The following is a 14168-nucleotide window of genomic DNA, read 5'->3' as shown; positions in this document are numbered from 1 at the left end:
TGGACGTGTGGGACCTCGCGCCGGGGAGGGGCAGACGAGGCGGCGGGCCAGCCCGGGTGGGCTTCCTCTCCCCTCCGCCGCGCCGCGGAGGATGCCTGGAGGCTGACGTGAAGCCCCGGCGGCTGGGAAGCCCTCCGGCGCCGGGCGCGGGGCGGGCCGGGCTGCCAGTCCGCGGGGCGCAGCCGGAGGAGGGGCCGCCTCGCCGCGGGCCTCGGTGGCGTGAGGGCTGGGCGGGGGCCGGGACCCGCGCGGGGAGGGAGCGCGGCCCTTCAATTGGCCGCGCCGGGCCTCGCCGGGGAGGCGGGAGCAGGCGGCCCTCCATTGGTCGGGCTGGTCGGCCAATCCCCGAAGGCCTCGAGGAGGCGGTGGGGAGTGAGGGGAGCCGCGGTGCGGGCGGCGAGCGAGGCAGCCAGCGGGACTCCCGAGCGGACCGGGCGGCTCTGCGGGCCCAGTCGGACCGAGTCGCCGAGGGAGGCACTGCCCGCGCCCCGCCGCCGCGACGGTCTCCTGCGCCGCGCAGAGGAGCCAGCTCCGAGCGTCTCCCGCAGCGGTCGCTCTTCGGGGCCGGGAGCGAGGAAGCCAAGTGCAGTAGACCCCCGGACCCGAGCGCAGCCTCTTCCCGCCGCCCGAACCGCCATGACCCACTTCAACAAGGGCCCTTCCTACGGGCTCTCGGCCGAGGTCAAGAACAAGGTGCGCCCGGGCTCGTGCGGGCGGGGACCCTGGGCGAGGGGTGCGAGACGCGGCCGGGGGCGCTGGGGCTGGGCCGTGCCTTCGCCCGCTCGCGCCCTGCCTCGCTGTCTTCGCGGAGCGGCGTCCCTGCCCGCGCTCGGGGCGCCGGCTCCCGGGCGCGCTCCTGGCTTTGTTCCCGCGCGGCGGGCCGCGACTGGCGGCGGGCGGCGGGCTCCCGGCGCCTGGAATCCCGCGGCGTCGAGCTCTGTCTGCGGGGGCTGTTCGGGCCCTGCAGGACGGGCCCCTCCGGGAAGGGGGCGCTCCTGCGTGGCCTTTCGCGCCTAGGCGGGGCGCGTCTGCGCGCCCGGCGACCCAGCGAGCAGCGGCCGCGGCTCGCGCCGTCCGCCCCCGCCTCGACCCCCGGCCGAATTCAGCCCCGGACGGGGTGAGGCGGTTACGCGGCTAGCCCGGGCCCCTCATTGTGCCTCGCCTCCTTCCAAGGAGGGAGACCGCTGAGCGTCCCGCCGGCCCCAGCGTCCCCGGGAGGATCGAGGGCCGGCCCGGGACCCTTCGAGGTTCGGGGCCCGGAGGCGAATTGCTGCTGCTTCTGAGGAGAACGGAAACAAAGCCTGAGCGCGCCGCTCTGGGAGTTCTGTCTGCTGTAGGCTCGGGACTTTTCATAAAACACTGAGAAGTTTGTAATACATTAGGCTTTAACGACATCTAGGAGCATTTTTGTGGGTTGCTTTTGTTTAGGGTTCATTTGCTGAGGCGGGTTGTAGTTTGGAGCGATTCGGACTCGGTGACGCGCTCAGCTCTGCCACCGAGCGTAAGAATGCGTTGGGTTTATCTTTGGGACTTTTGACCTGGGAAAGAGATGAGGCGTCCCCCTCCCCAAATCCTCTCCTTCCTTCCTCCCTCCCTGCATTCCAAGCCCATGACATCAGGGGTTTCTGGGGGGAGAGACCAGCCAATCGGCGCGGAACTGCGCACAGAACGCTCATTGTCTCCTTTCTGCTGTTCTGGCCAAAGCTCCACAAAGGAGGGCTGCTGTGGTTTAATTCCCATTAACCTCCCGGGAGCCGAGGCATGTCAGGATTGCCACCGCACCGTCCGACCGCTGGAAGAATGCGCTGGCATTGTCAGATCTGCAACATCCCAGTGCTGCGGGTGTAGGCGGTGAGAAGTGAACTGTGTAGAGGTAATGAAGCGCACCGTGGTCAAGCCCCAAAGGAGAGTCGTGGCTCTTGCATAGTCTACGCATCATATCACAATTCATTTGTTAATAGATTTTGAACAATCTTTGAAACAAGGAGTTGATGTTAGTCTTTGTATCTAAAATTGGAATGTTTAGGTCCTTTGCCTTTTCAAACGTGCTACCCATATTAGAAAACAGTTTCCTAAACATTTTAGAAAAGAACAGAAAGGTGAGTGGTTTGTGTATAATTTAGTACAAACTTCACCAGCTGAAAACTTTGTAACAAAATATTTTCCCCTTCCTTCCAAGGTTTACAAAATGAGCTTTAGGAAGCCTTTCAGAGGAATCAGTAATACCCTGGCCTGGCTCGTGCACGTTAATTGTAATTTGCCCCAGTGATTGTTGGCTGGCAGCAGCTGAATCTCTTTACTACCTTTTGCATTGTAAATGAGGTACTGACAACTTTGGCAGTCCTTCAAGTGACTCACTTTTTTTGGATGCTAATATCCACGCTAATTTTCTTTTTGCTGACTAATGTAGCAGTTTCTGCCTTTTCCCCCCTTAATATATTGAACACATCCAAGGAAATGCATAAATTGAGGCTAAATCACTATAATTATTATAAATGTTTAAAAACAGTAAAACTAGTTTTCAGAACCTTTGGAAAGACTGTAGGTTTATCCCTTTAAGCACCAAACCCATTTTTTAATAACCCATTTGATTTATGTGGTCCTTATACTGCCGTTTCATAGGAAGTCTTTTGATCTTAATAGCAGAGCAGTCCTGCAAGGTGGGGAGGATTGCTGGGATTATCCAACATCATTTACAGATCAGTACACAGAAGCTTAGAAAGGGTGTCATTTGCTCAAAGTCACAGAAGTTGGAATATTCTAAGATTTTTAAGTCTAAAAGTGTTGTCTTAGGTTAATGAAGTACTTAGAGATGTTCTTCTACACAAGTCACTATTGTCCCCTTTCCCTCATTTTTGCTATCCACCTGTCACTTGACATGATTATTCATGTAATACTGTTTCTGATCTGTCCTGGGTTTGGAAATCAAATGTTACTAGGCCTTTGTATGAGATTTTTACAAACAGGGATAAGAGCTTTTTGTCACCCTGGGATATAGTGCAGTGGCATCATCATAGCTCACTGCAGCCTCAAATTCCTGGGCTCAAGGGATCCTCCTGCTTCAGATTCCCAAGTAGCTGGGACTACAGGTGTATGCTACTACACCCAGCTCATTTTTCGTAGAGATGGGGATCTCATTCTTGCTCAGGTTGGTGTCGAACTCCTGGTCTCAGGCAGTCTTACTGCCTAGGCCTCCCAAAGTGCTAGGATCATAGGTATGAGCCACCATCCCTGGCTGAGAGAGTGAATTTTGACTGCAGAGTGAAGGGTGGGTATATGGAAATGTGAACCTCAACTTTGCTTGGTTTGACACCTTTTGTTTCCTTCTCTTTTTTCTTTATGTGTTGCATAATTGATATGTTGCTTGAATGCTAGAATCCCCCTCCCTTCTTGAAACCTCATTTACCAAGTGAAAGAAGTATAAACGTCCTGGGGAGGCATCTTGGAGTAGACCTGGGGGTCCAGCATATGTAGGTTCCAGTTCCCCTCTGCCACTTACTGCCTTGTATGATGCTGGGCAAGTTATTTGACATGGTTTCCTACCCTGTAAAATGGGGGGAAATGATAGTTACCACCTCCAAACACTGTGTTGTGGAGATGTGTCTGGCTTACAGTAAGTACTCAGTGACTGTATTGTAGCTATTAGCTCTTAATAATAGAAAGTTATTGGTATCATGTTTCTTTGATTTATATGTCCCTGTCTCTCTAAGTGTTCAGTTTGTATTAATAGTTTTTGGTCTTTTTATATGCTAGCTATGAAAGCAGTTCATCAATGAATTCAGGAAGTCTTTGATCGTAAATACTTTTAATCAGTGAAATTTCCGGGAAAAATCTTTAAGGTATTAAGGAGATTATAATACATGGCTAAACACACAAACTCACTTATTAAAAAATAGGCAAGAAGATGTTTAAAAACAGCCTAAAAAATTAGAATCAGCCTGGAACCCATGAACAAAGTCTCTTTAATAACAACAAAAGAAGAAAATGACCCCAAAGGATCAATAACTTGCAGTCTACCAAAAACGTAAGAAAGTACAAGGGCCAGGGAAAACACAGACGATGGTTCAGTGGAGGATGGAAACACTCATGAGGTAATAGGCCTACAGCTATTCACAGGGTGAGCCAGGCCCTTGAACCCATCTTGGGAATGCAAATGGCAAGTGAAACAGCTCTGTGCCTCGTAAGCCATGAAAAAACATAACAGGTCCTCAAGGGAAGTACAGAATTTTCTTGACTCTGAACAAAATGCTGAAGTCAGGGTAGTTTCCCCTGAAGTTGAGGATGCAATGAAACATGTCCCCACTAGACTTAGAGCAAATGATTTGGGGAACTTTCGTACACGTCTCAGGGAAAGTAGAAAAAATAAATCGATTCATGGGATGGGGAGGCAGGGAACTGAGATAATCTTACCTTGGTATGTTTTTTGGGAGGAAGCTAATTGCAATATTAAGAATGGAATTGGAATGCACATTCTTACAGTCTTCTGCTCTCATGGAATGTCTGATTTGAGCAAAATAGCTTTTCACAGAGTCGTCTTGGTTACAAAATGGTCTTCCTCAACACCTGAAAACCATTTTGGAAAACTTATACAATCTTTGAAGAGTAAATGAAACAATCATATATTAATAATTAGATAGGACCCAGTACCCCATGAGGCCTCGAAGCTTGTCTGCCCAGTGCCCTTTGGACAAGCAGCCACTCTAAGGGCACCTCTGACCAGAGTTACCTACAAGTTATACCCTAAGGTGATCTGCTTTGTCTTGCTGCTAGGGCACCAGAATCTTGGTAAAAATGTGTAGGTGGGTTTAGTTTTTTTTTTTTTTTTTTAAACTTTCATATTTAGAAATAAGGGTTTGTTTTTGTTTTTGTTTTTTGAGATGGAGTCTCACTTTGTTGCCCAGGCTAGAGTGAGTGCCGTGGCGTCAGCCTAGCTCACAGCAACCTCAAACTCAAGCGATCCTCCTGCCTCAGCCTCCCGAGTAGCTGGGACTACAGGCATGCACCACAATGCCCGGCTAATATTTTCTATATATATTAGTTGGCCAATTAATTTCTTTCTATTTATAGTAGAGACAGAGTCTCGCTCAGGCTGGTCTCGAACTCCTGACCTTGAGCAATCCGCCCGCCCCGGCCTCCCAGAGAGCTAGGATTATATGCCACTGAGCCCAGCCTAGAAATAAGTTTTTAATTAAAAATTTTTGATTTATTATTTCTTTTCCTACCAGAGATAAGGATCTCTATCTTATTCACTGATGTATCTCAAGATCTAATTTTAGAGTACAGTTTGGCACATAGTAGATGCTCAGTAAATATTTGTTGATTTAATGAATGTATCCATCAGAAATAGACTTTGCTATCTCTAGAAATTGGAAATTAACCCTGGTAAAGTACTCAACATAAGAGAATTCTGTAGTTTATGTGTGATGTATTTTTTTTTTTTTTTGAGACAATCTTGCTTTGTCGCTCAGGCTAGAGTGAGTGCCGTGGTGTCAGCCTAGCTCACAGCAACCTCAATCTCCTAGGCTCAACCAATCCTACTGCCTCAGCCTCCCGAGTAGCTGGGACTACAGGCATGCACCACCATGCCCAGCTAATTTTTTCTATATATATTAGTTGGCCAATTAATTTCTTTCTGTTTATAGTAGAGATGGGGCCTCGCTGTTGCTCAGGCTGGTTTTGAATTCCTGACCTCGAGCAATCCACCCACCTCGGCCTCCCAGAGTGCTAGGATTACAGGCGTGAGCCACCGTGCCCAGCCTGTGTGATGTTTTTGAAGGATGAGGTAATTATTATAGTTCTTTTTTCTTAAGTAATTTGTTAATGTTACATTGAAAACTTTCACTAAGGTAATTCCTACTTTGCTGCTGATTTGGGGATTATCTATTTAGAAATACATTTTGGCTACATTCTTTCTTTAGACTCCCAAGTTAGGAAGGAATGGTAGAGGTACCCTCTGCCAAGCTTTGTCCAATGCTTACATTTCCCTGAATAGCATTGGAGAAGTGGCCATTCTGCTGGGCCAGGGCTTTGCTCCTGGTAGGGACTGGCCATTGCTGTTTGTTTGCTTTAGTTTTTGTTTTCCTGTCTTGATAAAACAGATAAAGAAGATACACTTTGCTGAAATGAGAAGAGGTACCATGCTTCCTCTTTAAAATGCTAAGCTTTATTTACTCCGGATTTTTTTGTTTGTTTTTTTGAGAAGGGGTTCCGCTCTGTCGCCCAGGCTAGAGTGCAGTGGTGTCATCATAGTTCACTGCAAACTCAAACTCCTGGGCTCAAGCCATCCTCTTGCCTCACCCTCCCAAATAGCTGAGACTAGAGGAGCACACCACCACAACCGGCTAATTTTTTCTATTTTTGGTAGAGACAAGGTCTTGCTCTTGCTCAGGCTTACTCCGGAGTTTTAATGAGGATCATTGTCAGCTCACTGTCCCATGACCTACAGCTTTTTTACATTCCTCTACTTGTGGAAATTGTACTATCTGTCTCTAGCTAGATTTAGATTTCAAAAATTAGCTTGACAGTGATGACATTGCTAATACTGTCATCAACCAGAGGTATATCCTTTTTTTCCCTAGGTCTGTTTCCCTTCCAGGTTGAGACATATGAGGTAGTGTTTCCTGCCCCTGCTGCCCGCAACAATGAGTGCATCCTGAGCCATGATTAATATTTTCGGTGACATAAGAAAAGGAAGCACAATTGGGTGCTCTTGGTTTTATAGCCTGTCATTGCCATTACATCCAGGAGAGTGAGGAAGCACTTTATCTTCCTTCTCAGTATGACCAGGTGGTGGTGGGAGGAAGCTTGTCTTTAGAATTTTTTGGTAAGTTCTGTTTTATTCTAGGCATTAACCTCCAATAAGTATATACTGTGTGCATTGGTTCTCCTTAACTCTGAACTCATTTTATAGCCATCCGTGGGCTCTTAACTGTTACTCACATGTACTTGTACCCTCAGATTTTTGTTAAGGATTTCTAGAGCTCATGGATAAATCCAGTTTGTGGAGACTGAAGCTTATACAATTTTTTTTTCATTACTAAACACACAAAAATGCCTTCTTACTTTATAAAAACATATGACCATGTGAACCCTTGTGAACTTGAAGATATCCCAGTAGCTGTCATCCAAAGTTCTTGTCAGGGAGAAAGTAGAACCTAGTGGTTAAGAACATGGACTGTGGAGACTAGGTTGGAATCTTAATTCTGGTTCCAAACAGATTCTAATCTATAGAATCTTAAATTTTACTGTGGACTTCAGCAAGTGACTTAACCTGTCTGCCTCGTTTGTGAAATGATATTGTAATACCTTTACAAGGTTGTTGGAAGAAACAATTAAGATAGATAGATAATCCACGTAAAGTGCTTAGAATAATGCCTGGAACCAGAAGTCCATGTTCTATAAATGTTAGCCATTGTTCCATCTTGCTGGCTGGTTCTCTGATGATTAGGCTCAATTTTGCGTTACTCGTGAGCTTTCTTCACGAAGCAGTTGTGCCCTGTTTAGTTCCTGTGTCAGGAGTGTGATCTGTAATCTTCCCCCAAGTCTTTACAAGACTGAAGTCCCAGGTTGCTGTCCCTGCTCTGTTCTGTCCACGTTGCCCTTGGGGGCCACGCCTTGCTTTCCAGTCATGGTGGTATGCTGCTTTTTCTGCCTAAGAGGTAGATTCCTTTTAAATAAGATATATCTTTTGGTTTCAGATAGAGCTCCTATTTCTCCACCCCTGACTGGTTAACATATTTACCTTCAGGTGTTTGAATTTTGCTTGTCACGAGAGGCCTTCAGTGTAAGTTGTCTTAAGAAGGCAACTACCTAGACCTGTGTGAAGCAAGTCTGTGAGCAGAGAAGAGTAATTCTTAGTTTTCCCCTACAAGGTAGGGAGGGGACTTCCCCTATGTCTTCCCTCTGCCTCCAGGACCAGAAAGCTTCAGGGTGTGGGTAGTATATCTGCAGTGGAGGGCCAGAGATTGGGGACATGAATGTGGAGAAAAAGAGGAGGACTTTTGTGCTTGGAAAGACTCTTCTGTGTAAGTCATAAACTGAGCATTTATGATTATTTCCTCTTTCTCTCCCCAAGAATTTTCCAAGGGACACTAGTGGTGGAGTGGCTGCAGAGGACGGGTTATTGCTTCTTCCCCTCTCCCCTCCCAAATGCTTGGACCGCTGTTCTTTCTCCATTATCCCCAGCTTCTCAGCCCTCCTTAGTGAAATGCAGGCTCCACGCATGGATAGAGAGTGTGTGCGCTTTATTATTGCACTTTTCTCTCTCTCCTTTTGTTTCTTGTGGGAGGAAATAGGAGAGAAAATAATCAATACCATGTGTGGCAAATCTCCCTCATGCTGTTGGTTAATTCAAACATGTGATTCTACTTTGAATGCAAAAAATAGCAACAGCAATCATATTAGACTTCTAATCCAGTATAGAAATTATATGTACATTCAGCATCATATTGCAAGCTTGCTGGGCTCCCTGGCCCTGGCAGCTGAGCCGGAACCCTAGGGCTGCTCTTTAGAGCCCACATACGGCTAGATGCCTTTCCCTGAATGGTCTCATTCTCTGCTCTGAAGACTGGGGTGTATTTGTTCCTGGTTTTTCCTTATCTTTTTTTGGAGACCCAAGTGTTATATTTTAAAACCCCACATCCCCCACCTCACCCTGCTCACTCACACACACAGATACGTACTTTGCTAGCCAGGTTTTCATGTCTAATTTTCTTCTTCTCAGGGCTTGACTTTTTCCCCCTTCTTTTTCTTCCTTCCACCCCTTTCTGTAGTTGATCTTACAGCTCCTTCCAAAACACACACGTGGCAGAATGCTACTCTTTATAGGGGCCGGTGGAAGAGTTAAAGTGTTGTTAGTCAGAGACATCTCTGCCAAATATCTTCTTATGAACTTCTGAACTGTGCTGGCAACGCCCTTTGAGACTACAGATGCCCGTGGGCTGGTTTGGGTCAGTGCTCTCTTTACTGGGCAGCATATTCATGCACATCAGTCTGACACAGCGATATTGGTCGTGGGTACTTTCGGATATATTCCCACTTCTCTGTGAGTTAAAAGGACTTTATGTTAAGCCAGAGCTAAGCCCCTGCAGGAAGGTAGCACAGTTGCCGTGCTGACTGTGTATGGCATAGAGAGTTCCTGTCTCTCAGCTTGGTCAGGGCATGGGGATGGGGGACCATACAGTGGTGTGAAAGGCTTCAGCTTTGGAGCCAGATCTGAGTCCTAATCCTGCTGAAACCACAACCTGTGGACATGTCATCTCTGCATGAAGACAGGACATCTGTCTCAGGATGCCATCTTCCTTGCTTAGGAGAGCCTCTTCTCTTTATGCAAACAGCCCCCAAATAAAAGTAAAGAAGTGAAAGTATCCTGTATCCCTTACCCCTACCCTAAGCACTTGTGCTGCTTTGAATATCATTCAGCCATTTTAGAAACTGGATTATAGTCTATTGTATGAATTTCCATTATTTACTCACTGTTTCCCTACTGGTAGATATTTGTTTTAAAGCACTTATGTGGAAAAGTGCATAACTTTTGACCTAACATTTAAATGTATGTTAGGTATTGCCAAATCATTCTCTAAAAACATTAGCTCTACCAGTGATGTGAAAGAGAAGGAGGAGCTCCTTGATGTTACAGAAGTCACTTGCTTTAGTTCTTCATTGCCAAGTCATGCATGGCCGTCACCTGTGATCCCTTCTTCATCTCTCACCCCCACCAGCCTCAGGTAGGAGTTGGCCATGGGATGAAGCTCAGGTGTAGGGAGAGGGCATCTCTTTCACATGTTATTCGGTAAGTAGTTTTTTAAATAGCTTAGGCAGCATCAAAATGATCTTGTATCAAAATGGCAATCAAATCACATCAAATAGTTGGTTTTTAATGATATGTTGAATTTAAAGGAGGAAATCCTTCCAGTATCTGGATAGGAATGGTCAGCAAAGCACAGACAAAAGGGTACAGGTTGACATTTATTGAGTTCTTACAGTTTACGTGAATTAACTCATTGTTTCTTCCCAGCAACCCTCTGATGTAAGTGCTGTTAATGATCTTTGGTTTACAGGTAAAGAAACTGAAGCAGAGGAAACTTCATGCTTGGTGGAGGTGGGATTCTAACCCAAGCTTTCAGTTTCCAGAGCCCATGCTCCTAATCATTTTAATCTGAGGCCAGAGCTCAGGGAGAACTGGCATCTTTCAAGGGGAAGAGAAGAAGGATGCCAAGAGGGCAGGCCAGAGCAAAAAGTCCCAGGACAATATCCTTTAACAAGAAGCTGGAGGAGGAGAGATTGCTGGGGCCTCCAGGAAAATGCTGCAGAAAGGCCAGGAGGAGGACTGGAAACCGGCTGCTGGTTTTGGCCACTGAGAGGTCACTGGTGACCTTCTGAGAGATCATCTTAAGTAGAGCAAATTTCCAGGGGTTAGAAGGCAGTACTAAGTGAGGAAATGGAGAGGCTTGGCGTGAAATAAAAGAGAAACAGGGCAGTGTTTGAGGCTGGCAGCAGGTTCGATCAAAGGTTTGCTTGTTTCAGAAAAGAGGGGGTAGCCTGTGCCACTGATGGGCCAAGCAAAGAGGAGGGCTCAGCACAGGGGGTGGGTGGGAGCAGAGCTGCAGAGGGGGAGGGTTTGCGTGAAAGCAGGGACCAGGCTGGGAAGGGGAAAGGCAGAGGACTGAAAGCACAGCACTGGTGTGGGCCGGACGGCTGCTTTTCCCTTGCTGCTGCTGTTCCTCTTATGTGGAATAGGGGTGTTACTTTGCTCCCGACCTTGTTCTGCAGCCACTGATGTCTGATGGTGAAAGGCGCAGGAATAGGCAGAGGTGGTCTAGGCTGAGACCTGCACATGGAACACACACTGTTGATTCCTGCTTCTCTCTGCTGCTTCCTGCTGAGGCCTCTTTGCAACCTGGGCCTGTGTTTGCTGTCCTCATTCCCTTGGCCCTTGATCTGGAAGGGATGGAAGGTTGGGTTTATGTTGTTCATGCCTGGTTGTCTATAGCAAACCTTTACGATGTAATCTCCAAGAGACCTTTGTGTTGGGGCACAGCAGTCTGGTGGAAGATGCAATGCTTCCAGGGGAATTTATTTTCTCTCTTTCGTGCTCTCAGGTTGCATTGCAATCATGTAAAATGTGGAGCAGCCTTGACTGTGGAGTCCCCTGTGCCCTCATCACAAGGTCCTCTCAGACTTCAGGACTGGAAAGGGGAACTGCATTCAGATAGACTTTTATAAAGGAACTCTGCATCTTGTAGTTGATTACTTCCTTTTTTCTTGGTATATAAGAAGCTTGGGCTCCAGTTTGCATCCAGCTGTCTTTGGTGGCATTTGTGTAGGACTTGGTGGCATGCAGGTGTTTGAACCTTACCTCTGACTTCGTCATTTTTCATACTTCCCCATTAAAGCAAAGTGAACCAAACGCCTCAAAGGGTCTCAAAAGGTATCATATATCTTTGTATGCAATTTCATGAGGCACAGTATAAATTTTTTTAATAAAAGGAAATGGGAAATTCCATCCTACTTTTTAATGGAAATGTCATATCCTGTCATTTTCACGGGGGAAAGAAAGTGGTGCTATCTTACACAGTTAATGTATCTGTAACACTCCTGTGAAATCTCACTAACCAGCATCTGTGCCACATTTAAAATGAGGTGTTTCAGCTGTGCTTGTAGCTGGTTGCGAAAAGCCATCCCTCTCAAATGGACAGACTCCACTGTAGTGAGCAAAAAAAGGCACTCACAATCCTAGATTAGATCTGGGTTTCTGAAAGGAGTTCCAGGTTTACTGCGGGCTGACTGGAGTGCTGGGATCCCATTTCCCTTGGGCTCCTTTCCCACCATGTCCCACCAGTGCTCAGGGTAGGGGAGCATGTGGTGGTTGACTCTTTCGGGGTTGGCAGGTGGGGGCCCTGAATGAATGTGGTCAGTGCTCTGGGAGTGAGGAAGGTTCCCCAGGTCGGTGGAGGCTGGTTCTTTGTTGGAGCAGTGCCTTTAACTTCTCGGCCAGCGATGTTGAGGTGGCTTCTATGCCTTCCTCGGCTGAGACACACCCTGTGAAGCAAACTTGTTGAAGAGTTGATAGTGGGTGTGCATCCCAAAACTACAGAAAAGTTGCTGCCATGACGTCCCTGTGATTATTGAAAAGGAAAAGATAATTTTTCAGTGTTAACCATGTGGCCGACTCAGAGATGATTTTGGAGGCATCCAGAGTCCTGATGAAGAAACAAGTGCTTGAAAATCTGGGCAGCAGCAGAGAGCTGATACCTGCCAGTGCTGTGACGAGTGTAGTAGGCTCTTAAATATTCTAGCTGTGAGACAAAGAAAGCAAAAACTTGAAGAACATCTGTGTTTTCATCTCTGTTACCTATGGGGCTTCAGCTAAGATCCCCTTCCAGAATAATCTCTACAGATCTCTCAAATTCAAGACCCAGTAAGAGAATGTTCCCCAGCAAGCCCTCTTGTGGGCCGTCTTCCTGCCCCACTTCCTTGGCACTCACATGGTGCTTTTCCACTCCTGTTTGCTGTAGTCCATCTCCCTGGAGTGTCTATGTACCCTGGGTCTGCCCTCAGCGTGTCATCCAGGGTAATCAGTTCCCTCTTCTGTGTGACTGACTGCCATCTAAGTATTTAAGTGGTAGCCAGGCTGTTTCTCCTAAACCCCAGTGTCTCTTCTAGATCATACAGAGACACCCCTGGCTAGCCAGTTTCTCCTAATAGGCTGTGTATGATTTTTCTGGTCCTTTCACCATTCAGTTTGCTCCTTCTACACACACTGATGTCAGTTTGTCAGTGTCCCCTTTGAGAATGCGTCACTCAGAATTGATCATAGTAATGCTGTAAATACATTTAGCCTACGAGACTATAGGGGATTATTAACTAACTTCCTTTGTTTAGCTATAAAGCATTAACTCCTGTTTTAATCAGCGTAATAACCTGATGAGGTAGACACCTCCATGTAGAAGGATTCTAATCCTTGCTTTGGCAAGTTGATTTCCCTCTCTATAAAGTTAGGTAATAATTGTGGAAGGTTTGGGGCTCACATACTCCTTTCACACCTGTTTCTTATAAATAATGCTCTCTGTGGCCATCATATGGGGTTGTTGTGGTTCAAATGAATAAGCTAAGCAATACTATTTTACAAAGAATTGTAGATCTATGCCGACTAAGATACCATTGACTTTTGTAGGCAGAGAATGTTTTAGTTTAACTTAACTCACTGAATATGCAAGTACTCGTTCTAGAACTTTGGGGCAGGTTTTTACATATATCTTGAATAATTTATTAAGCCAAGTAAGACCTTTCTGACTCCCAGTTTCTTTAATAAGCACACTGAATAGTTTCCAATTATTAATGACCCAAACAGAAGAGAACAAATCTAAATCTAAGCCTTGAGGTACACATCACTACAGGCTCCTTCTGCCTTGACAATAGATTAGCACATCGAGCATGGTATTCCTTCTGACTGGACCCTACTACTTGGGTTACTAAGCTGGACTTAAGGAGTGCCATAGATATAGGGACTTTTTTTTTTTTTTTTTTTAAAGAGAGAGAATCTTACTCCGTCTCCTGGGCTAGAGTGCCGTGGCATCAGCCTAGCTCACAGCAACCTCAAACTCCTGGGCTCAAGCAGTCCTCCTGCTCCTGAGTAGCTGGGACTACAGGTATGCGCCACCATGCCGGGTAATTTTTCTGTTTTTAATAGATGTGGGTCTCTCTCTTGCTCAGGCTGGTCTTCAACTGCAGAGCTCAAGCGATCCTGCCGCCTTAGCCTCCCAGAGTGCTAGTATTACAGGCATGAGCCACCACGCCCGGCCTGACATAGGGACTTTTATCAGAAAGTAAAGTAAGTATGTCCCTAGTGGTCCATCTAAGATTACTAGATCAGAAGATCAAGGAGATCAAGAAGATGTGACATCATGAAAACCAGCAGCATTCAGATGCAGATGTCTCTCTGTAACAAGACCGATCTTTAGATCTAAGGCAGTTCCTTAGTCTGGTAATACTATCAGTGGGTGAAAAATAACTTGTTGAGTACCCACTGTGCACCAGGGTTGGGTGTTAGGGTATAAAGATGAACAAGAGCCTGTCCTGCCCTCAAGGAAGGTATGTGGGCAGGTGTTCCTGGACATGCCTTGTGTACCCACGCAGCTCCCGGTGGTAACTGACCTTCCCCCAAGTGC

The 14168-nt window shown here is 46.7% G+C and overlaps 1 protein-coding gene across 1 annotated transcript in view; it reads left to right on the top strand.

Moving 5' to 3' along the window:
- The first annotated feature begins 342 nt into the window (after window positions 1-342).
- Window positions 343-14168, top strand: part of CNN3 (calponin 3) — a 28919-nt gene continuing 15093 nt past the window's right edge. The window contains exon 1 of the mRNA XM_012790985.2: window positions 343-693. Within this exon, the coding sequence (XP_012646439.1) occupies window positions 637-693 (57 nt within the window). The 5' untranslated portion in view covers window positions 343-636. The remainder of the gene's footprint in view (window positions 694-14168) is intronic.

The sequence above is a fragment of the Microcebus murinus genome, chromosome 2, assembly GCF_040939455.1.
Source record: "Microcebus murinus isolate Inina chromosome 2, M.murinus_Inina_mat1.0, whole genome shotgun sequence".
NCBI classification, from domain to species: Eukaryota; Metazoa; Chordata; class Mammalia; order Primates; family Cheirogaleidae; genus Microcebus; species Microcebus murinus.
This window is presented reverse-complemented; position numbering and strand designations above follow the sequence as displayed.